The sequence below is a fragment of the Motacilla alba genome, chromosome 13 (genome assembly GCF_015832195.1).
Source record: "Motacilla alba alba isolate MOTALB_02 chromosome 13, Motacilla_alba_V1.0_pri, whole genome shotgun sequence".
In the NCBI taxonomy this organism is placed as follows: domain Eukaryota; kingdom Metazoa; phylum Chordata; class Aves; order Passeriformes; family Motacillidae; genus Motacilla; species Motacilla alba.
The window spans coordinates 7,246-31,001 of NC_052028.1; the positions used below are offsets into that span (position 1 = coordinate 7,246).

Here is a 23,756-nt window from a genome sequence, read left to right on the forward strand (position 1 = left end):
ACTCCCTGTGCTACACTGCAGGCTCAGACCATTCTTCTTATTGGAATTCTTGTGGCATGCTCAGCCACTGTTGATTGTTCTTCATTGTGGTACAGGTAAGAAATAGTTGATTGTTTTAATAAAGACACCCTTGAAAGTATCAGAGCTCAATTTTTAAGCAAAATTGATTTGAGAAAGATTCCTAAACCTGTGGCCCGTTACCCCAGCCCATCTATTGATTGTAAATGACATTCCTTGCAGATGTTATGATCCATGAACCAAAGCCAAGGGATGTATACTACTTAAGACAGCTCTTATACCCGCTTCCTGGAAGATATTCTTCTTGTTCTAAAACAATCCCCTGAAGATTAAGAACAGATTATACTATGAAGTCAAATGCATTTTAAGGAAATGGGTTTGGGAGCTAGCACAGCAAGATCTCAGGGATGGAGTGCCAGCTTAGTTCTCTGGTTCAGAGACAAGTGAAGCAATTCAGGAGTGTCCTCCTGTGAACATAGTTGACAGATCTTTCTGCACAACAGTTAACAACCAGCATCAGAAATGTGTGCAAATAAAATCCTAGCCACTACAAGTTTGCCATCCATGAGTGGTAGGCAACTCAGAGGCATAGCAGTGATTTTGCTGTTGTGACTGTTAGAATAGCAAGAAAATAAGGAGGAAAAATATTTTTTTCCATCTAGTTTGTTTCAGTATTGGTACAAAGACTATTTTCCTACTCTCAGGAGACAGCAGAGACTGTCAACAACTGAAATGCTTTGGAATTGCAAATTATCTGAATCACAACTATTTATTTTCAAATCAAATTTCAAATGTAAGTCATAACTATAAAACAAATAGAGCTATTGAAAGATGAAAGTATTATGCATGCTAAAATATTCCCAGCAATAACAACTGTGTCCTAAGTCTGTTTAAAAGTCTACAGTTCCTGGGTAAAAACTTGTACAGAACTGAGGTACCTAAATGATATTCTCTTTTCAGATTAATTCTACTCTTCTGTCTCACCACCTATACCAATTGATTTCCGTAAGTCCTTGGAGAAGAGTAATTTAACTTTTTCAGTTCTAGTAAAAACAATTACAGTGACAAGAGGTATTTTCTGAAAAGCCTGAACATCAAGCCTTAAGAACTTTTTATCTTGAATTGTATTTCATCTCAAACGAAATTTTAAAGGAGTGGCAGAGAGAATGGGAGCCTCAAACAAAAGAATTGAGGCTTCTAATTCTTCTGTTGTCTTCTTACTTTCCTATGACAAGAACTGGGAAAGAGACTAGATTCGATTTAGCAGCTGTTGGACATTTGCACATACTCTTCCACTCAAGAAGAGCTCCAGGATGGCTTTCTGGCCCTCCCTCCACAAGCTGCAGCTTCCTTCTAGGCACATTCACCTGCTGTAGCATGGAGCCCTCCACGGGCTGCAGTGTAGCTCTGTGTTCCTCCACGCTTCTCCAGGGACTGATGGGAGACAACCTGCTTCACTAGGAGTCCTCCAGGGACTGCGGAGGATTCTCTGCTCTGTCAAGTGGAGCACCCCCTCCTCCTTCTTGTCTCATTTTAGTATCACGGAGCTACTTCTCATACTCTTTTCTTTGCCTCACTTGTCACTGCCTATTCATACCTTTTGTGCTTTTTGCAATATATTTTCACGTAGACTGATGGGCTCAGTTGCAAAAATGGGTCTTTCTAGAAAATGACATGCTATACAAAACCATGATTTTATAGAAAAGAATAGTGGAAGAATATATCTACTGCTTCATTGTAATGCGTCCCTCATTTTACCTACTGTCATGATCCGTCCTTACGAATGGAGATCGTGATGGTTCGTTACTTGATCTCAGGGTACAATACACCAACACAGCAAGGGGTTTGCAGTAACCATCAAAACCAGTGTACTTTATTGAATAATCACAGCAAAATGCATTGGTGGGAATTGGGGAAAAGAGAGAGAGAAACCTACAGAAAAGGGTTAAGAGAAAGGGAGGTATAGCAACCAAATATAGAGGCGACGGTATTCTTCAAGGTCCAGTCAAGGTCCAGTCGAGGAGTCACTTCCAGGTTCGGGGTGATCTCGAAATGTCAGGCTAATCCGGGGGGGGTTTATTAGAATTTTTCTATTGAGAATTGGGAAGGAGGGGGGAAAAATACAGTAGTCTTATGATCTCACCTGGTCAGCAGTGAGCAAGGGCCATTGTCTTCTTGGTCCAGTGGTCACACCTGCAGCAACTTGCCTCCCCCACACACCCTCCCCCCTGGGTTAGAGGTTTCAATCTCAGTCCTTGGGAGAAAAAGAGGGTTTTCTATATAAGGGTCTCATGTCTCAGTCTTTGGGGGAGACACTTTTCCCATCTCAGTCCATTTGTTGTGGTGGTTGTACAGGGGTCTTCTGTGGAGACCACCAAAAGGTCATTCCAGAAAAGAGTCCAGCCAGGTTAGGAGGTGAGGAAAATTCCAGGGCTGTTGTTGCCAAGTGATGCAGGTGAAAAAGGGCAAGGTGCCCCCTCTCCTTTCACTGGGTTCAGTGTACCATGGGGTGGACAAACACACCTGCAAACAAGAACTTGAGTTCCAGTCCTGGGGCCCTGGCAAGTTCCCACCAAACCAGGATGTTGAACAGGATGCACAGTGGTCTGGAAATCATGAGGCAGATGAGAGTATTTTTGGATAGAGTATCTCACCTTCTTTCTCCTTAAGATCTGGAAAGAATACTGGGCATAAGACAGTGCTGTTTCAAGGAAAAGACTTTTTTAGGATTATAGAGTACATGTTCACATTTCTGGAGAAAATGGAGAAAAGGCACTTGGTCTTTTGTGAGAAATATCATTAGCCAGTAGTGACAAATTCAGACCAGCAAGAGCAGATCAAAATCTGGTGAGACCAAGCAATATACCTTGAGTGGCCAGGACAGAACCATAGAGTCATAGAATAAGTTGAATTGGAAGGGCCTCATCAAGATCATCAAGTCCAACTCCTGGCCCTGCACAGGACCATCCTCGAGAATCATACCATATGCCTGAGAGCAATGTCCAAAAGCTTCTTGAACTGAGACAGGCGTGATACTGTGACCACTCCCTGGAGAGACTCTTCCAGTGCCCAGCCATCCTCTGGTTAAAAAACCTGATATCCTGATATCCCACCTAAATCTGCCCTGACTCAGCTGCATGTCATTTCCTTGAGTCCTGTCCTGTAGACTTTATTTGAGTACTTTCTAATCCCTTCATGTCTTCTTTCATTGTGGCACCCAAAACTGCGCCCAAGCACTCAAGATGAGGCTGCCTCAGAGCAGAGCAGAGCAGAGCAGAGCAGAGCAGGACAATCCCCTCCCTTGTCCAGCTGGCGATGCTGTGCCTGATGAACCCCAGGAAAGGCTTGGCCCTCCTGGCTGCCAGGGCACTGCTGACTCCCATTTAGCTTGCTATTGGCCAGGACCCTGGCTCCCTTTCTGCAGTGCTTCTCTGCAGCCTCTTGCTTCCTAGTCTATACACACAGCAGGATTGCCCTGTCCCAGGTGCTGAATGCAGCACTTGCCCTTGTTCAACTCCATATAGTTGGCGATTGCCTGGGGCAATCCTTCAAATTAGAGGGTTCTGGGAAAGCTGCAAAAGGCAGGCCTTAGAGACAGCAGAACTGTGACTGGAGCTAAGCAGTAGTCATAAGATTTGTCAGCAGAAAAATGATAGAAGAAGTAGAAAAGGACAAATAGAGCAATGGTCTGTGGAGCAACACTTGTCTAGAATAACTATCCAAGTAACTGTAAAGATCCATTCCGCTCCAGCCAATTTTAACTAGAATGTAAGAGACACACACTCTAGTTGAATATTCTAATGCATAGATGGAGTATACCATCACTAAGAAATGGGGACTCTGGACAAAGGAGCAAATGCAGATGAATTTCAGGGAAGGAAATGACTGGAGAGCTAACTGCAGTCCCTCGACTTTACAAGAAATTATGTCCAGTAATCCCAACCAGAAACAAATAGAACTCCATTTTGAAATGGGTTGCATTTATGGTCCTCTGTTCTTCCTAGATGAAGGAATTGTGTTTTGAATCAATCTTCAAAATGGTATGGCTAAAGACCTTAGATTCCTCCATTTTTTTTCCCAGAAACAACTGTCTCAAAACCTCTTTAAAGCTGGCTTTTTCCCTTAAGATGCCAAAATTTAGAATAGCATCTTGTCATTTAACAGGCTATTTGAAACATCATTTACAAATTTAGACTAAAAGTAACACTCTTCCTAGTAATCTTTCTTTTTTTACACCTCAGTGGTAACATAGGCAGCAAAGAAGAGAACAGATCACAGCTCTTTCTGGAACATCTTGAACAAATGCTCTTGCTCATGTTCGAATCATTCACTTCACCAAAATACCTAAGGATGAAGAAAAGGTTGTGAAGGCATTACTAGTAGTATTATACAGCAACATGTGGGTGTGATTTATCTAGTAGAATTAGTATCACATAGATGATGCTTGGCAAACAAAAAGTGAAGGGTTTTTTACCAGCTCTTAGACTGATGTTCCATGTCAGTAATTTAATAAAAAGATAACAAGAAGGATATTTTTTTAACAGTGAACATGAAACTTAATTACACCTCCACCTTGGGCATCTGAGTCTTATGAATAGACAGTGTCTGATTTAGAAAAAAAAAATGTGAATTTAAAAGGCATGCAAGTGGGAAACCACCATCCCTCAGCAGTTAGAAAGCTGCGCACACAATGCCGCTGTTGTGCGGCTTGCTTCTGCGCTTCCTGCAAGCTGCCGCGTTCTCAGTCTCCCAGAGGCGAAAGAGCCACTTCTTCGCGCACTGCTGGTTGTGCCGGTGGCAGTGTGCTCCGAAGCATTGCTTTGGGCGAAAGACGCCTGGGAGCGGCACTTCGCTCCGGACAGCCCCGTACCTCCAGCTTCTGCGTCTCTTGTCGTCTGCATCCTAGCGAAAAGCTTTCCCATGACTTTTTGCCAAGAGAAAAAGTGTGCCAGCACAGCAAAAGTCTTCCGATCTTGGCTCTGAACACTGTTGTGCGTGCACATTGAAGAGGCATTTCTCTTTTTTAGTTAAGCTGCCAATTGATTTCAGATGGCTGTGATCTCTGCCCACTCCTCCCTGTGGCGTCAAGACACAGCAACATTACATCCTTGAGAAAGGAAAAGGTCCTGTGAGATGTTCCAGTCCATCAGTGTGGCACAGATGCTGAAAAGGGGCAAAGCTGAAGAACCTGGCTCAGCTTCATTCCTGCGCAGATCACAGCAGGCGAAGTATGAAGCAGCAGAGCACTGCACTTTTGTGCACACTGAAGGGAATTGCAAAAATCCAGCAGCTTTTCATCCACAAGCACAGTCAGCTGCGTCTGCTTTTGTTTCCTGAAAAACTCACTGGTGCCCGTGATCTTGATCCAGATTTGATCTCTGGATTGGTTCGGCTCCCTGAGGGCACCACAGGCAGGGCCAAGGTGCTGCGTGGGAAAGCGGCGTCACCTCACATTAAATGTGCAAAGCTCGGTGTTCTCCTGATGCCGTGTCCCGCGGGCAGCCCAGCCATGGCACGGACACCAACGGGAGCGCACGGTTGGGCAGGAGCTCATCAGGCAGTGACTGCACTTGCACTAATTAATGGTCATGAGAGCAGGAGACTCAGTTCGGCAGAGCTTGGTTGGGTTCGGCTGGGCTGGTAAAATTTTGTTTGGTTTGCTTCGGTTCAGCCGACCTCGCAAAGTTCAGCCAGTCTCGGATGTGTTCAACTGAACATGGCTACATTCGGTTCTGTCCAGTTAAATCGGCTGGGTTCGGTTTTTCGCCTAAACTCACCTCAGTTCAGAAAATCTCAGTCTGATTCAGCTCTTTGACTACACTCAGCTCTTACCGGCTACACTCGGCTCTTATCGGCTTCATGTTACATGCCTCATAACATGAGTGATAAGAACAAGACAAGTCACCTGTCTTGTCCGCATCCTCTTCCACTGTTGCTGATAGGCTCAGGGATTTCACAAGGACATGGAAGTTGCTGGACAGGCCCTGCTCCTCCATGAGCTGGAGCATGATGGAACTGAGCCCACCAAGTTGCCTGGAGAGCCCAGCTGAGGTGCTGCTGGCCTGGCAGAGCCAGGTGTAAAGCTTGAAGAGGTTGTTCCTCAGTGTCTCATCCCTGAACATCTCCCACATGGCCTCCAGGTGTGGTAGGACGTGGTTCCGCAGCCACCTTGGCACTGGTGACACATCCTGCTCCCTGATGCAGCTCTGCCCAGCCAGGGACCTCACCAGCCACTCACAGTGTGAGTGAATGCACAGGTGACAGCCACTGCCTCAGCCCCAGCTTCACCGGCTCTGAGGTTCTCCCCTCCCTGTGTGGAAGGTGGTGGTAGGAAAACAGTCCCAACGGGCAAGTATAGAATTCAGATGTTCTCTGCATTTCTCCAGCTCAGCCACTTCCACGTCTGCAGCAGCGTCATCTTCTCCCACCTCTTTCCTTTTCAGAGTGTGACGATACACATGAGATGAGGCTTGAAGTTTCGTTCTTGTCTTTAATATTTTCTGTAAGAAGATACCCACTAAAAAAAACCTATCAGATACTCCAAAGGATTTTCGTGGTACAAAACTGTGCAAGTAAGGTGCTCTCCTGTATTGATTCAGTCCTTACAAAGGCAAGTACCAGCCTCGTTTAGCAGCCTTATGGAGCCTGTGCGATTCAAAGGGGCTCTGGGAGCTCCCAGGGACTCCAGGCTGGAACCCTGGAACCCTGTTCCAAACTGGATTGCCCAGCCTGGAGACGAGAGAAGCTCCTGAAGCAACACAACCCACACATGCAGTAAGTTACAGGCATCACTCCAAAAACCCTCTTCAGGTCTTTCTGAGGAGTTTTAAAGGGTGAAAAAACTGTAAAGGGTGAAAAAACTGTAGAAAAGCTAAAGTTTTACAGAATCCCTTAAATACATGATACTTTCTTAACTGATACAGAACATTTAAACAAACCAACAGAAGCTTTAATGTGCACCAAAAGCAGCTGCTGCTGCAAAAAAACAGCCTTGTTTTAAGACTTTCCACGCCGAAGTTCCTTGCACCTTTTTTTCACAGAGAGAATGAGAGAAGCCACACAAGTCCTGTTTTTTTTCCTTTCTTCAAAACTGGTGACAACAGGAGACACCAACTATTAACTTTTGCTTGCTTTATTTATTTATTGTTTTTACTTACACATCACTTTCAGATCCCCATCCACACTCAGAATGATTCACACCTTTGAGCACAAAGCCTCCAGGCAGTGCTTTTTCTCTTAAGATTTCATTAAAAAATTCCCTTTTTCAAAGCCTGACTTGAGATTTGCCACTAAGTTTCATTTTAAAGCTCTTTCCCTTCATAAACTGTGTTTCTCCAAAGCTTCCAAATTGTGTCAAGGTTATAAATCACCACAAGGAACATCTGAAAAATGCCTTTCCATTTCCTTTCTTTTTCCCTCAAGGTACATCAGTCTCACAAAAGGCATTAGGACCACTTCCAGAGAAGTTTGTCTCACTTGAACTGCTGGTCTGTAACAGCTACAACAAAATATGCCTTCCTTGAAGTATTTCAGCACTTACTGAGCAATTCTTCGTTTTGCTACTTCTGAGCTAGGGCCTGCAGGTCCTCTTGCAGCGGCAGGTCTTTGCTGACAAGGCTCCACTTGTGCAGCAGCAGCTCCCTGCTGGAAAGGACACTGTCATTGACCATGAAATATCTTATCTCCTTAAAAGCCTCAACAACAACAGCACAGTATTCCAGCAGAGAGCTGAGGGTGCCGAACAACTCAGTCATCTTGGCCAGATCTACATTAGCCCTGTCAAAAAAACCCACAAGTGCCATGCATGCCAATTGACCAGTACAGTTCTTAATCCCTACTGTCAAAATGGCCAGGGATTAAGGATGAAGAACTTGACAGCAACTGTGCATCACATTTTACTTTATTCCCCATGTATTCAAACACCTAAATCCTCCTGTCAAAGAAATCTCATCCAGATTCACTACTCCACACACAAACTGAAGGTGAAAAAAGCCATCCATCTAACAGAGATAAAGAAATCCTCCTGGCCTTAATAAAGTTCATACTGGGCAGAGGATGAAATGCAAACCAACTTAAAAACAAATCAAAACAAAGGACTTACCGAATGTGTTTGATTAACATGACCAAAACACACAGAAATTAATTTACAAGCTGATTAGGAAGAAGTTTGCTGTTCTCCTAGGATGGATTCTTGTTTTCTCTCTTGTCTCCTAAATTTATTAGCCATACAGTATGGAGTAAGAAAATAATTTTATTTATTACCTTGTTCTCCAGAAACCTGAAAAACAAAACAAAACAAAAAAAAAGGGAAAAAAAGGAAAAAAAGAAAACCACATTTGAAAGGCAGATCCTCACCAGCAGCTGGTCCATCACCTACAGGGGACTATATTCTAGTGCACTTTTGGTGCACTTGCCTGAACCTGTCAGGGCACTTTATGTATGCAGAAGAGATGTTTTTGTGAGGGAGAGACAAAGGGAGGAGAGTGTTCTAGACAGCTCAAATCCATTACTGTGCCACTTCCTGTGCAGCAGGTCCTGGGACAGGATGTGAACTGAGGGTGCTTGAAATTTAAAAGGTAAAGACACCAGTACAAGGTGCCATTTTGCTTTCTCAGTTTTTCAAGGAAGTGATTTCCAAATCACAAAGCCCCCTCACCATCATCCCTCCTACCACAACTTGAAAGCATCCTGTTTCTGTTTTCAAAAACACAAGGAACACCTCAGAGTTCATCACGTTCTGCCAGTACAGTCCTTGTTACCCCTATCTCCATGTCTGTCACCCTTGCTTTCATCCTCAGCCACATAATTCTTCTACTGTGGACAGGAAAATTGTTCCCATTTCTCCTGTACTTCTCTGGTTACCTTTTCTCTAAACTGTGCAGGACCCACGGGAGGAGGCTGTGATCTTCCATCAGCTCATGGGCAGCTCTGGTGACACAGGCAGCACTTTGCAATATCTCCAGAATACAACTCTGAAACAGAAAATGTAACTTGTTGTCTTACAGTCAGGATCTAAATATCTAACTTAAAATTAGCAATTTGGCTGGTATCTGATCAACTTCAAGGTAAAATAAACAACATCTCTTCTCAGCAACTCCAGGGAAGGAAAGACATTCTCCCTTCAAAGCTTCACATCACTTATGCTGCTCTTACAAGAAGTATTCAGGTAGCAAGACAATTTTATCTTTTTGTCCAAGGTTTTGATACCTGAAATACTCAGGGTGGATGCTCCCAAACCTGAGCGCTCCTGGCATGTGAGTTTCCCTCCTGCTGAAGCACTGTTCAGGCAACAAATGTGCTGGTTGGGGAATAGAGGCCCCAAAAAAAGAAAAGTCCGCGACTGTAGCAGCAAAACCACGGCACCCACGTGAGGCTCCATGATGGCAGGAACCTGTTCCAGTTTCACGGAATAAGGATGGGACTGGTTTAGACACAAGCAATTATTTCCCCCTCCACGCATACACAAAACCAAAAAGGAACAGATTTTCAAGAGGGCCAAGGCAGAGTCAGCTGTTCCTTTCTGTTTTCTACTTGAGATCTTGAAGCCACGCAAACCTCTGTGCTCTGGGGTTTTTTGGAACTTTCTTTTAAAATTCTTACCTGAGAACCCTTGTGACACAAAGGACTGTTGAAAAAGAATAGAATGACCTGGAAAAGGCTCTGGTAGTCATAAAGCTCATAGCAATGTTTGTCATGCAGCCCTTCCCCAAGAAATCTGAAGATCCACTCACGCTCTGTTTTGTACCAGAAGCCACAAAGAAAAATACCACCATCAGACATTTAGACATTTCCAAAGAATACCTGCTCCTAAGAGCACAAAACCCTGTGGAGGCCCAGGGGCCTACCATTGGAACTTTAACCTCAGGGCAAAGAGAGGCACCCCTCTGAATGCAATGGTCTCGCCCAAGGGCATTTGCAGGCTCATGTTGATGCAGCATGTTTTGTTGGTATCACCCAGTTCAACTGCTGTTTTTACCTTATATGTACTCCTCCTAGAATGTTCTCCTCTCTCTTGTCCCCTATTGGTCATGGCTTGCTGTATCGCTCCGCCCCTTTTTCCCCCCATATAAAACCCCTGTGTCCTCAGCCCCATTTTGTCTCTGTCCCTAGACCCCCTTCAGCGCAATAAACAGCGTCTGGAGTTCCACACAAAGACCCGTCTCTCGCCTCCTTTGTCAGCAGTTTAAGCAAGTGTGCTGTGAGCTCGGGGAGTGCAGGTCGCTCACAGAGGCTAGTTGCGGACACGCCGCAACAAAACCCTGGTTCCTTCTGAGTGCCAGCTCAGGGCTTACCACAGCTTTTTCTGGACGTCTCATTTTCCATTCCTATCAAATTTAATACCTAACATCCATCAGGAACAGTCAGTCTGCAGCCCAAACAAGAAGCTGAAATAGAATTTTAGAAGTTGCTATTTCTAAAATACTTCAGTTGAACTCAAAGTTACTAATCTAAACTCAAAGAGGAATTGTAGCTAGCTGGGGCAGAATATTCTGTTTATTGTGCTCACAGAGCATACACAGCACAACCCCTTGTGTGTTAGTATTAAGAAAACAACAAGCCCACAGAAATAACATTTTTCTTTCCAATATGAAACATGAGGAAGATGCCTCTAATTAACTACCCATGGGAGAATGAGATTTCATTGTATTTTTACAGCTGTTTCCAATACATTTCTGAAGAATTACTGGATACCTAAAATGGGACTCTTACCTCAAAATAAAAACTGTAGAAAAGCTGGAAAAAACCTGGTACCTTCCTCAGGTCCAAATACTGGCATGACAGAAGGAATACGCTTACCTTTATGTACATGTGCTCCTCTGTGAAAATGCTGGCATCATGGAGGAGGACAATGCTCCCAATCTACAACCACGGACAACAATAAGTGGAAGCTGTAGTGCAGTGTTCCAAGCTGGGAGAACAGCCCAGCAACTGCAGAAGGCCTTTGCTCTGAGGCTCATTTGATTGCTGCCCACCCTCCTCTTCTCTTCCCCAGAACGAAAAGCTCAGTCAAAGAGTGCACGAGCACAAAGCAGGTGAGGAGATCAACACTCCCCAAGGCTCTGTTTTTCACCACAGCAGTGGCACACACAGCAAGTTCCAGTACCTGGCTTCAGAATCTGCTGTCCCACACGATCAACATAGAGGGTCAGGGAGAAGGTGAACCTGAGGTTTGGCTGCCTGATTCCATTCTGCACACCATCCAAGAGATACAGCTACTGCAAGAGCCCAGAAAGAGAAGCCTGAAGCACAGCCCAAATTAACACAACAGGAGCACGAAGACATCAATCGGCTTCCGGGACATTTCATAGGCCATACAGCTAAGAGCCCTAATTCAGCAAACTTGAGGGTTTGGCGATGTCAGGATCTAAACACCCAGAAACCTGTGAAAAAGAAACTGAACTAAAGCCAGCTAAAAGTGGTCCCTGCTGATGACTCCTTAAAACAACTTGTTCACAAGGAGGCAAGGGTCCTGGTTCAGGGCAAATTTGGGAGAGAACCCCCAAAGGGGCTCCTCTAGAAAAGCAGATTCAATTGGCCCCTCCCCCCAACCAGTTCAGGAGAAAATACCTCCTTGGAGAAAAGTGGAAAGAACTGTTTATGAAACAATAAAACCTAAACAATATGAAACAATAAAACCTCTTGTTGCTCCAAAAGAGATGACAAACTCAGAAAAGTCCCCTCCCCGGGTTGCAGCTCAGCTCACTCAGTCTCTTACCAGTCCCTCCAGTGCTGGAAATGCCGCGGCCCAGGCCCGGCCCGGTGGGCCACAGGTGCGAGCTGCCGCTGCTCTGCTGGGTGTTCGGTCCAGAGCAGGTTTAAACAGGTCCAAAGAAAAGGAAAAAAACCACAGTCCAGGGAACTTCTTTGCCTCAGCTAGCTATAACTAAAACAAAGGAGAGCTCTGTCCTGCTGTCTGTCCATCCGCAGACAACACAGTGCAGGAGCAGGAATGTGGAGGAGTGAGAGCAGTGTCTGAAAACAAACTGCGCACTTCTTCTCACCCCCTTCACTCTCTGGAACAAGTCTTAAAGGTGCAAAACTTATTATTCACCATAAACAGAACAAAATGATTTGGGATAAAAACATCATATAGTCAACCTAGTACAACTGATTCTATACTCACCAGCCCATCCGGCCAAGGTCAGAGCTCTCTGCCCACTGAGGACACATCAACCACCATGGACCTTTCTCCCACTCTCCAGCACGGACCTGTGAAGCCAGAGAGAAGTTTACACAGCAGAAATAGCCAGAAGGTGATCTCTACTTCCATACACACTCTGATCGATCATTCCAAAGGAAAGCACTCACTGATCAGAAGCAATCACCTCTCATTTTTCCTCTGGAATCATCAATCCCTGGCCTTTCTGTGCAAGTGTTTCCCTCCGTGCCCATCCATCCCCAGAGCATATTTAATCCATCTTTTCTTCCCAGCTGCAGCTCTCCAGCACAAATGCCACTTCTCACAGACACAAAGCAAACAGTCGTCTGCTACAGGTTTTGGCTTAGAAAGTAAAAACCTTAGTGCATCTGGCTACATGATTAAAACACATAGACACATGGGTGGTTGTAGGAGTGTGCCCCCTGTTGACGGAGTGACAAAACTATCATTTGTCCCCTTAAAAAGGAAATAAGCCCAGAAGTTTCTCTCCTCGATTAAGTGAAAAGACACCTCATAGGACCCAGGGGACTTCACTTCAAACTTAAGGATAGCCAATTGGACAGAAGCCAAAAAGTCCCACCTCAGCAATTTACTAGAAAAGAAGTGAACAATGAAACTGATCGCTTTTGTGACGTGTTTTACCAGGAGCAAGAACCTCTTGCACCTGGATCAGTTTTTCACTGTTTGTTATTTTGCCTTTTATTAAACCTTTTTGCTTCCAACACTGCAACAGAAGCCATTCTGCTGATTTTTATGCCTCCAAGGGTAGCTGAGCTAACTTGGGTGTGTTACAGGCCTCCAAGAGCTTATGAGAACTGGCTCAAGGAGACTACTATAACAGGTGGTCATAGATGGAAAGCATTTCAGGAGAGAAAAGAGCTGTTTCAATAGCACACTTTGATACACCTTCAGAAAAATCAGAATTAATATTGTTATCAATATATCAAAATTCATAGGTAGATAAAATGTTATACATTTATCTAATATAGTAATATTAAAATTATAGTATTTAGAAAATATATGGTTTGGTTATAAGGTTATTGTGAATGAAATAAAGCTGCATGAATTAAAAAAAAAAAAAAAAAGAAAACCTCAGGGAAAACATGCCCAGACTAGCTAACTAAGGGGGGGGGGGGGTGGTTTCTTGCTCTGAGGCTGGCAGGATGGGGAAACACATTTCATCTATACTGTAGCCAGATTTACATATGAAGAAGTGAGGGAGACTACACAGAAAACTGAAATCTCAAATTTAATCAGAGGAGGTGAGACATCAATGGCACACCTGGCCCCTGATAGCTGAAAAGATAGAATATTTTATGATAATCCTCCTAGCCGATAGTCCGTTTTCGGGAAATCCACTAGCATGTAAAAGGACTACCGGTAAGGGATTGTTTAACATGTATGTTCTCCCAGGCGGGGGCTGTGTGTATTGTAATGCGGCTTGTGAACACCCGTGTGGCAAGAACAAGGACCTAAATGAATTATTCCCGAAGAGCTGGAGACTGGACTGTTTGCACATCTGATAGCATTATCCTTGGACAGAGAAGCAAAAGAGACTCTTCTGCCTATGAAAAACACAATGGACGTCCTGGCCCCGGGCTAGAAAAAGAGTATAAAAACTGGACTCGAACATGGCATATCGTGGCACTACCGGTCTGGAGCGTCAGGGACCCAGAACTGCGTCAGTCTGTCACCCAGAGTCAAAGACCCAGGCCTTGACTCTGTTCTTTCCAATTCATGGCTTGCTAAATTGTTAGTTCGATCACAAAAAAAAAAGTTGTATTTTTTATTCTAATAACTTGGCTCTCTCAAATTATTAATCAGGCTAAATTGGCCTTTCATTTATAACAACAGCAACTCCTAAGACCCTTGCTGAGGAACCCAGCCCTCCTGGGGACATCCAATGTGCAAACATGGGAAAAGGATGGGAAAAGGCAAGCTTGGAGTGAAAAAAAGATAACATAAATACAGCAGCCTGTAAAAAGCCTTCATACAGCAATAGCAGGAACTGGTCCCATTTACTCCGTCCTTGCTTTCTGTGATGACATAAATATGAAATAAAAGCACATTAAACACATGGCAGACCTAGGATATACCTAGGTGTTCGTTTTGGCAACGTGGATGACAAATGTCTCTTCGTGCACTAACGTCCAGCCCAGTTTCAACCACACCTTAGCCCAAGCCTTCCTCGCCTCCCATTTCCCAGCGCTCTGCTCAAGGTTTTGGATCTCTCGCTCTTTCCTTCCGTAGCAGCATGGCACCAGAACAGAACGAGGCAAAGCATGCCGGAGCAGCCCATCCTGCTACCTGTCAGCTCACAGCGGTGCGAGTAGGGAGATGGCTCAGGCACCTCCAGCGGCTGTTCTGCTCTGATGCTTTTGTGTTTTCCTCCATTTCCCTGGACGGGAGCGGGGCGGGGGGTAGTTTGTGTGAGCGGGAACGGCGGAGAGGGGACGGAGTGCGGGGAGACGGCGGGACGAGGACGACCGACCCCGCGCTCTCGGCGCGATGTTCCGCCGCCTTTCCGGGCAGGGCAGCGGCAGCGCGGGGAGGCGGAGGGACGGGACGGGTGACTCGCCCGACCTTGCAAAGATATCAGCAGAAAGGACGGGGAGAGCCAGGACCCGCTCCACCTACTGCACCGCCTGCACGCCACCCCGGCACTGCCCCGGCGGGATTTTCCGGCACGCGGTCGCTTCCGCCGTCTGGAGAGGGGCGCGCGCGGGAGTTGGGGGGTGCAGCCCTGTTCCGATGCCGCTCGCCCGCCCACGCCCGCTGCACCCGGCACGCGAACCGCTGCGACCGCGCCCCTGCCGCCCGCCGAAACCAGCCCCGCCGGGCCGGTTCTCCGTTCTTCTCAGTAACCGTGTCCCTTTGCGCTTCTGTATCTCCTTCACCCCTCCCCTCTATTTACAGACACCGCCCCGCTCGCCGCTCGCTCCCGCCCCTCGCTCTTCCCTCCCTCGACAGCCGTCCTTCCCCCGGCCCCCGGCACCCAGCAGAGAGGGGCAGGGCGCTGGCTCGGGGGGGCTGCAGTACCGCTCTCTGTCCACAAGGCGACAGCACTGCCATCGGCCACAGCCGGGGGCTGCCACTCGCCTTTGAAGGAAGGGAGGCAAAAAGAAACAGGTGAGATCCCTTTCGAAAAATCCTCGAAAATAAATACCCCCAAAAACCCCGCACGAAAACTAAAACCTCATTAAACTAATGATTGTTGATCATCTGATGAATCTATGACATAAACCAGAAGTGAGATGATTTTTTTTCCTCCCATTTACCCCTGTTTTTTCACCTCTTCATCAAGCAGCCTGAGCCTTTTTGAGCATTATGTCAAACGCCTTGCCTTGAAAGCTAGAAGTGTCTCAGTTCACCCGCTAAGAAACATGGAAAACAGCTAAAGTCAATTTCAGAATATCCCTGAGCAGAGCTGGTGTTTCAGTACCTGAAAGTACCATTGCAAATATTTGCAAGAATCACCATTTTATTTTGCAAACATTTGAAATACAGTAGCAGCTTCATCTTATTGTTGTTGCAGTCCTTGGAAGTTTTGCTATTTACTGAAACAGGAAACAGATCAAACAAGAGAAGCTTAATAATCCAAGCTCACTGGCCATTGTGCAAATAGCACTTGATCAATTCAAGGTACCATTGTAACATACAGAATGGCTCTCTGCAGGAAAATGGAAGTGTCCTTCTTCACAGGGGCAGAAAACATTTCTACCACATGAACTTTGGGAGTAATCCATCATGCCTCAGTGTGCTGTGGCTGGTCAGAGAGCTACACAATGGGTCTCTGTGCCCATGGCACTCTCAGGGCTCAAGGCCCCACATAAACTCCCCACCTTACAGACACACAAGTAATGCCCACTATAAGTGCAGTTCTCCAGACAACTCACTGAAACCAGCTAGGAGTTCCCAGCATCACGCTGGGCACTTGTGTCCACAGTTAGCTTTGGTTTTAATGAATCCACAACAAAGTTGTATTTTTCTAGTCTTTAACTCTACTAAGGTATTTTATGGATCATGGCAAGAAAAATTTTGTTTAGACAATGATGAATAAGAGAGGCTATAATGTACATTTTGCTGCTATCTTCTTTTGCTGCTCCATTTTGCTTGCTTTGCTATCACTTTCTGTCAAATAAATAGCGAAATAGCTCATCAAGTCTTGCTGTGAAGACAGACTGCCAGAAAGGCAGAGAAACTTCGAACCTTTGCGAGACCCTTGTACTATGTGTCTTGGCTAATTTGTTTGCAGATCCTTTTTTCCAGCAGAACTTTTTTGCACCCTTAGCGCACATTGAACTGAATGCAATACAAAAACAGTGAATATAGGAACTGTTCTCTTTTGATTTGAATGGTAATAAAATGCATATCAAATAAAAGCGATTTAGAGCAGCAGGAAGATTTTATATGTAGCTAGCAAATCATAAAAATATGCATATTTACAGGTTGGGTTCCTTTCAAAATTTACAAGAATTCCAGACAAAAAACATAGCTTAGTAAACTGCAAATCTAAATCATGGTATCTAGAAAGGTGACATGAAAAAGAGCAAGAAGAAGAAAATCAAAAAGGAAGCCAAAAGAAGCCAGAAATAAGGCACAACCTCTCCTCCTTTTCTGCTTGCTACAGTACCTTAGAAGTACCTTTGAGTGTCCTAACAGTCACATAAGTAGAAAACTGTGCCAAGAACAATTGTGGAAAACTGTGGAAAACTGTGCTATCCAAACAGAAACATTTGGTTTGCTTTCACAACGATTAAATCTGCATGCAATGTGCAATGTAAGGGTATGTTTTGTATATTCAAAAACAATTTTAAAATATTTCCACATTGAAGGGGCTACTTTTTATTTGTTTTTAATTACTTGGCTAAATATGGTGCATGTTAAAATGCTGCAGACATGTCGTTCATTTTAGAGTTGCCAAATGCAAAGGAGGGAAGCATTTTGTGAGCTTAAAAAAGTAAAGTATTGGAGAGTGCTCTTGTTACTTGTTTAGAAGGTTAGAATATGTGTAAAAGATGCTAGCTGGGGATTTACAATTAGTGAATTATTTGCTGTAGGTAGGTTGAATTACATTAGTTTTCAAAAAGAAAAAGTAATCTTATTCCATGTGCCAATTCTAAAGTAGATTAATAATGCTTAAGCACAATATGGATATGAAAAGGGATATGACATAAAAGGTTAAGCAGCACTGGTGACAGCAAAATGCTCGCCTGCTTCACACAAATACAGGAGATAAAATACTATTTTTACACAAACATTGCTATTCAGAGCTTTCCTTGAAAAGTCTCAATGACAATCATGACAGTAAAATTCTGAGTGACAGTAAACTTGACTCAATCATGAGTAACATTTACTCAATCATGACAGTAAAACTTGCTCAATCATGAGTAAAATTCTTAGTGTGAGCTAAGTACCTGTAAGACTCTGCCCAAGATTGCTTTCTCATCTGCCTCACGATCGTCGTGAAAGAAGACTGAGATCACTGAAAGAGAGAGGATCCTACATCCTGGTTTGGTGGGGGTTTGCCAAGTTCCTGGGACTGTAACTTGAGTTATTGTACCTCACGCTACACTGCTCCCAGTGAAAAGGACAAGGAGCATCTTGACCTTCCTTCGCCTGCCTTGCTCTGTAACAATGGCCTGGAGTTTTCCACCCCCAAGCCTGGCTGGACTCTCTTCTGGAATTACCCTTTGGTGGTCTCCACAGAAGACCCTTCTTTTAACCGTGGCAGATGGACTGAGATGGGAGAAACCACTCCCTCTAAGACTGAGACATGAAACCCCTATGTGGACAAGACTCTTTTTCTCCTCAAGGACTGAAACCTGTAACCTGGGGGGAGGAGGGCAGTGTGTGTGTGGGGAGAACAGCTAATCGAACTGATCATGTTTGCTTGCAGGCAGTGAACCAGGAAAATAATAGCTCTCCCCACTGTTGAGATCATAAGACTATTGTGTTCTTTCCCCCCTCCTTCCCTTTCAATATAAAATAACTTTCAATATAAAAAAACTCTTAAGTCAGCTAGATTCTGGAGATCTCCACCACCGTAAAGGCGACTCCTTGACTGGACCTCGACTGGACCTCGAAGAATTGCATCGCCTCTATGTTGGTAGATATACTTACTCTGTCTTTCCTTCCTTTCCTATAGGGTTTTCTTTCTCTCTCTCTCTCTTTCTCTCTCTCTCTCTCTCCCCAATTCCCTCCAATGCATTTTGCTGTGATTGTTCAATAAAGTACATTGATTTTGTTACTGCAAACCCCCTTGCCGTGTTGGTGTTTTGTACCCTGAGATCAGATAACGAACCATCACAATCTTGTCCATGAGGGCGGATCGTGACAGTACCTCAAGCAGAGAGTAGCTCAAACATTATTTGTATTTGATATAATAAAGGCAACTTGGCCTGCGTTTGTCGCATCTACTCCATTAAAACATTTACTGTCTCAGATTCCTTTTCAGGGATACCAACTCAAGCTGTGAAACTGCATGAAAATGATGATTTAAAGAAGGATATGTTAGAAGAATGGAATGACAGTTAATGTTCTTTTCCTTCCAACTGCTTTGTTTGCCCTTTTTAGTTTTTCAAGTCCTTTCTGTTATTACCACAGTAGCACTGCAGCAAATGTTCAATTCTAAGTTGTCCATATTGCCAGCTTCTGGACTACTTTCAGAAAACTTCCCACCGGTTTTGTAGAGAAATCAAAAACAGAAGAGATGACTAAGACTGCAGAAACCTTCTCATCTCCTTCTAGAGTAGGACCATGTCTTTGACCCACTCTTAAATAGACAATTTTCATCAGTCATGAGGGAGTCTCATGTTCAAGAGCTAAGCAATGACAGCTGTAAATGACAAAAAGCACACTGAAATTCTCTTTGGACTCCAGCACAGAACAATGAAGGAGCTTGAATTCACCTTCTTGGGAAGTTTTAAAATGCACATTAACTTTAGGACAGGAGCTAAGTCATCGTAACCTTTGTTGAGTATGTCTGCGTAGGCAGAGTTTTCATCACTGCAGAAGGAATGTCATTCCTTCACGTTATCATCACTAGTTGCTAAGCTGCAGTTACTGCAGAGTATCCGCAACATATTTTACAGGGTGGGCTTTTATGTGTAAACCCTGAGTAACATTTCAGAGAGAAGTATTTTGTGGGGGAGAAACCCCCAACTCTTAAATATTTCAAATAATGGTTACATTTAAAAGTAAAAAAAATCTAAAACCTTTCATTTCTTGACACATTACCAGCACAAACTGTACCAGAATTTATGACGCTTTTGATTATGACAGCATAACTCTACCGTGGATGCTCTTGCTCTGGAATATTCCATAAGAAACAGAGTCCTCACTAGAAATAAAATAAAATTAGCCAAAATATTGGGCTGGATGATTTCAAAGGCTATGTATTAAAGGCCAGACACTTGTAATAATATAATAATAGTAATTAGTGGGCTAAAAGTTAAATCAATACAGCATAACATAGTTCAAAGATATCTTGTGTCCTAATGTTCTCACAGAAGACTGTAAAAAACCCCTTTTTGTGTGGGTTTGTTTTATCCCTTTAGCTATACATTCTACTTATTTCCACAGTATGAGAATGTTTATGACAAGGTTGGATAACCTCATGTGACCTTCTATAGGTAAAGAAAGAGAAGCCAGAAAAGAAAGGCAAATTTGTTAATTACAGGTGGAAAGAGGGAGGCCAACAAAACAAAAACAAGAAAAATAATAATTAAAACTCCCACTGTTTTCTGTGAAAAGTAAAGGCACAGACAAGAAAGAACAACTGCAAAATTCTCACTAAACGCAGTTTATCCAGCTCAAGTATTTTGTGGTATATTTCTTGCTTTTTTCTCATGCCAAACATCTTAACCATTGAATGTGTCCATTTTCTCTTTCTGGAATACAGCTAGAAAGATCACTGTGTCATTGCTGACAAGCTGCTATTCTCAGAGGTGTCCAGCTGAAAGTCTGTCCTAGGGTGACGTTATGATGCTTGTATCCCCATTTGTGTGTTCTGTTTATGCTGGATATTATGTTCTGTGCCTTCAAGACTGGCTCTGAAGAGTGAATGTTTTGTTTTGGGTTTTGTTATCAGCCCGCTCCCCCACGGCTGGCGGGACACAGAGACAGGGAGTACATAGTGCGGCTTTTGCTTTTTGCTGGGCTTTTTGCTTTGCTCTTGCTCTGGCTTCTGCTCGCTCCTGCTTCGCACTTGCTTTTGCTTTTGCTTCTGCTCATTAGCTAGTTCAGCTAAGCAGTCCAATTTTTTTTCCCTGGACTGTTTTTTTTTTTCCTTTTTTTCCTTTTTTTTTCCTTTTCCCTTCCCCCCCCCCCCCCCCCCCCCCCCCCTTTTTGGAACTACTTGAACCTGCTCTGGACTGGGACCTGGAAACACCGAGAGCTTGCACCTCGTGGCTTGTAGCAGCCATCTCCAGCGCCGGAGGGACTGACAACAGAGCAACCACCCCCCAAGAGAGACTTTCTGAATTTGTCATCCTTTTCAGAGTGGTGAAGGAGTGTTATCATCTGGTATTGTTCATTCTGTGTGATGGGGGTGCTGTGCCTGTTAAATAAACAGGTTCTTTCCACTTCTCTCCGAGGAATCCTTCCCGAACCAGTTGGAGGGAGGGGCTGTGTGGGTTTGCTTTCTGGAGGGGCCTCCTTTTGTAGATTTTCTCCCAAATTTGCCCTAAACTAGGACAAAATTTGGCGCCCAACGTGTGGGGCAGTGTGAGAGAGTGGAAAAACCCTGTTTTGAGTGCATTTTGGTTGCCATTACTCTGTGTTGTTATATAGTAGTTAATAGCCATGTTTTTTGAATTCATAATGTCTCTTGGGGTGAGGGCTTGCATGCATTTCTGGTCCCTAGGGTTTTTTGAGATCTTAATACCTCTGTGGTCCCTAGGTTTATTTTCTTATCCAGAAATCATTCTAGTATTGTCCCTAATACGTAGTTTTTATAGCAGAGGGGCTGTGACTAGAATAGCTATCCTGCTGGGCTTGGTGGTAATGATTTGTAAGAAGTTTATAAACATGCTGGGGTCTGTTCCAGGTATGAATGGTTCATGGCTATGGTTATGCATCCAGTTTGTTAAAGGAGGAGCAGAGAATGAGGCTTTTCAGCCTTTGCTTTCCTTCTTCTCCTCTGAATCTGTTACATCATTATTGAAGAATGTTCAGTTTCCTCTGAATGTTAAAGAGACCATCTTTCTGGTATTTAATCTGGTAAGCTTCCTCTATACAGTCTGCAGCTTTTCTAGAATGAGGGCTGAGATTTCTAGACGGGGTGATGAAACCCCTGACCCAGGAGTAGACCCAGGCATGGAAAATCCTGAGTGGGGTGGGAAATGGGAGAATATGGGCCAAATCCTGAAGGAATTCTCTGACCCTATAGTGTGGGACTTTCCCCATCAACACATTCAGGACCCAGCTGAGGTGGGGAAATACCTGAGAGAGAAGTACCATGATGACCCTAAAGAGAAAAGGATCATTGCAGTGTGCTGGGCCCTGGCATATGCTTATCGCACACTGCTAGATACTCTAGGGCAGCAGACAGAGGCAGGGGGGCAGAGAGATAAATCAACAGCTATCACAGTCTCTCAGGCTGCAGCCAACACCCCAGGCTTGAAGCCAGCAGCTAGACCAGACAATAAGCCTCAACCAATGGCTGTTGCTACTAGCACTAGAAGTGGAAAGTGCACAGACAAGACCGATCGACCAGTGGATGATGATGATGATACAGGAGAAGGACCTTCAACACCTCCTGACATAAAATCAGGAGTCAGAGCAACAGGCGCAAGGTCGGAAGCCAATATTGAGTCCTTTTCCCTGAAGGACCTCCGTGGCCTAAGGAAGGATTACACCCGACAGTCTGATGAATCCATAATTAGCTGGCTAGTCCGTCTTTGGGATGCTGCAGGTGAGGCTACAATTCTGGATGGCACTGAGGCGAGGCATTTGGGATCCCTGTCACATGATCCTGTCATCGACCAAGGAATGATGAGGGGGGCTGATCCTCACAGCCTCTGGGCATGGGTCTTGGATAGTGTTGCACAAAGGTACCTGTGTGCAGATGATCTCTATATGCAACAAACCCAGTGGAAGACTATAGAACAAGGGATCCAACGCCTGAGAGAAATGGCAGTGGCAGAGATTATCTTCTCAGATGACATAACAACTAGGAATCCAGACTTGGTACCATGCACATCTGTGATGTGGCGAAAACTCGTACGACTTGGGCCACATGAATATGCTTCTGCTTTGGCCATAATGAAGCGGGATGACAGGGATGAGACCGTGCTTGATATGGCAAGGAAGCTGCGAGCATATGCAGATGCTGTACATGGCCCAACATACGCCAGAATCGCAGCGGTGGAGACACGTCTACAGAAGTTGGAGGACAAGATAGAGGAGAATCATAAGAAGCTCAGAGATGAGATTAAAGAAGACCTTCTCCAAATCTCGGCAGTGCAGATCAGAGGTTCTGGTACCCAACACAGACGTTCCCCAGATGGAGAGAGAAGATACACCCCACGAACTGAGCTGTGGTTCTTCCTGCGGGATTGCGGAGAAAACATGAGGAGATGGGATGGAAGATCTACTGCTGCTCTGGCCCAACGGGTGCGTGAATTGAAGGAAGACAGGGCTCAGAGAGGAAGTCCCACCAGAAGGAAAGCAGCTCCAGTTGCCCATAGCCAAACTGTCAGATATGATGATGATGACATGTCCGATCCCCTTGAAGGAACTTCCAAGACATACGTCCAAGGAAAGAAGGACAGCCAGGCTTAGAGGGGCCCTGCCTCTAGCCAGGTAGAGGCTAGGGAAAATCGTGTTTTCTGGACTGTGTGGATTCGTTGGCCTGGCACATCAGAACCACAGGAGTATAAGGCTTTGGTTGACACTGGTGCCCAGTGCACATTGATCCCATCGAGATATGTGGGGACAGAATCCGTTTCTATTGCTGGTGTGACAGGGGGATCACAGGATTTCACTTTGGTGGAAGCTGATGTGAGCCTGACGGGAAATGAGTGGAAGAAACACCCTATTGTGACTGGCCCAGAGGCCCCATGTATTTTGGGCATAGATTATCTCCGAAGTGGGTGTTTCAAAGACCCAAAAGGACTCAAGTGGGCATTTGGGATAGCAGCTGTAGCGACAGAGGGTGTCCAGCAATTGAACACCTTGCCTGGACTGTCCGAGAATCCATGTACAGTAGGACTTCTAAAGGGAGAAGAGCAACAGGTACCAATTGCCACTTCCACAGTGCATCGTCGACAGTATAGAACCACTCGAGATGCTGTGATTCCCATCCATAAGATGATCCGAGAGCTGGAGAGCCAAGGGGTGGTCAGCAAGACCCACTCACCCTTTAATAGCCCTATTTGGCCTGTGCATAAATCTGAAGGAGAATGGAGATTGACGGTGGACTACCGTGCATTGAATGAAGTGACTCCACCACTGAGTGCTGCCGTGCCAGACATATTAGAGCTCCAGTACGAGCTGGAGTCCAAGGCAGCGAAGTGGTATGCCACTATCGATATTGCCAATGCATTTTTCTCCATTCCTTTAGCAGCAGAATGCA

At 44.8% G+C, this 23,756-nt stretch overlaps 1 protein-coding gene across 14 annotated transcripts in view; it reads right to left on the minus strand.

The window, feature by feature from the left end:
• Positions 1-1,256: 1,256 nt before the first annotated feature.
• The window catches only part of LOC119706442, a 45,113-nt gene continuing 22,613 nt past the window's right edge, over positions 1,257-23,756 (minus strand). The window contains exons 2-8 of one of the 14 annotated variants that reach the window (XR_005258535.1): positions 12,143-12,228; positions 11,735-11,810; positions 11,123-11,234; positions 8,881-8,990; positions 8,281-8,296; positions 7,559-7,662; positions 1,257-6,518 (exon numbers count right to left, since the gene is read on the minus strand). Coding sequence is in view for 1 of the 14 variants with exons in the window: in XM_038150162.1 (XP_038006090.1) it covers positions 2,684-2,690; positions 7,559-7,662; positions 8,281-8,296; positions 8,881-8,990; positions 10,816-10,827 (249 nt within the window). In the remaining 13 variants the exon portion in view is untranslated. Of the gene's footprint in view, positions 6,519-7,558; positions 7,663-8,280; positions 8,297-8,880; positions 11,903-12,142; positions 12,229-23,756 lie in introns of all 14 variants that reach the window. The other 13 variants (XR_005258533.1, XR_005258534.1, XR_005258531.1 and 10 more) reach the window with 13 other exon arrangements.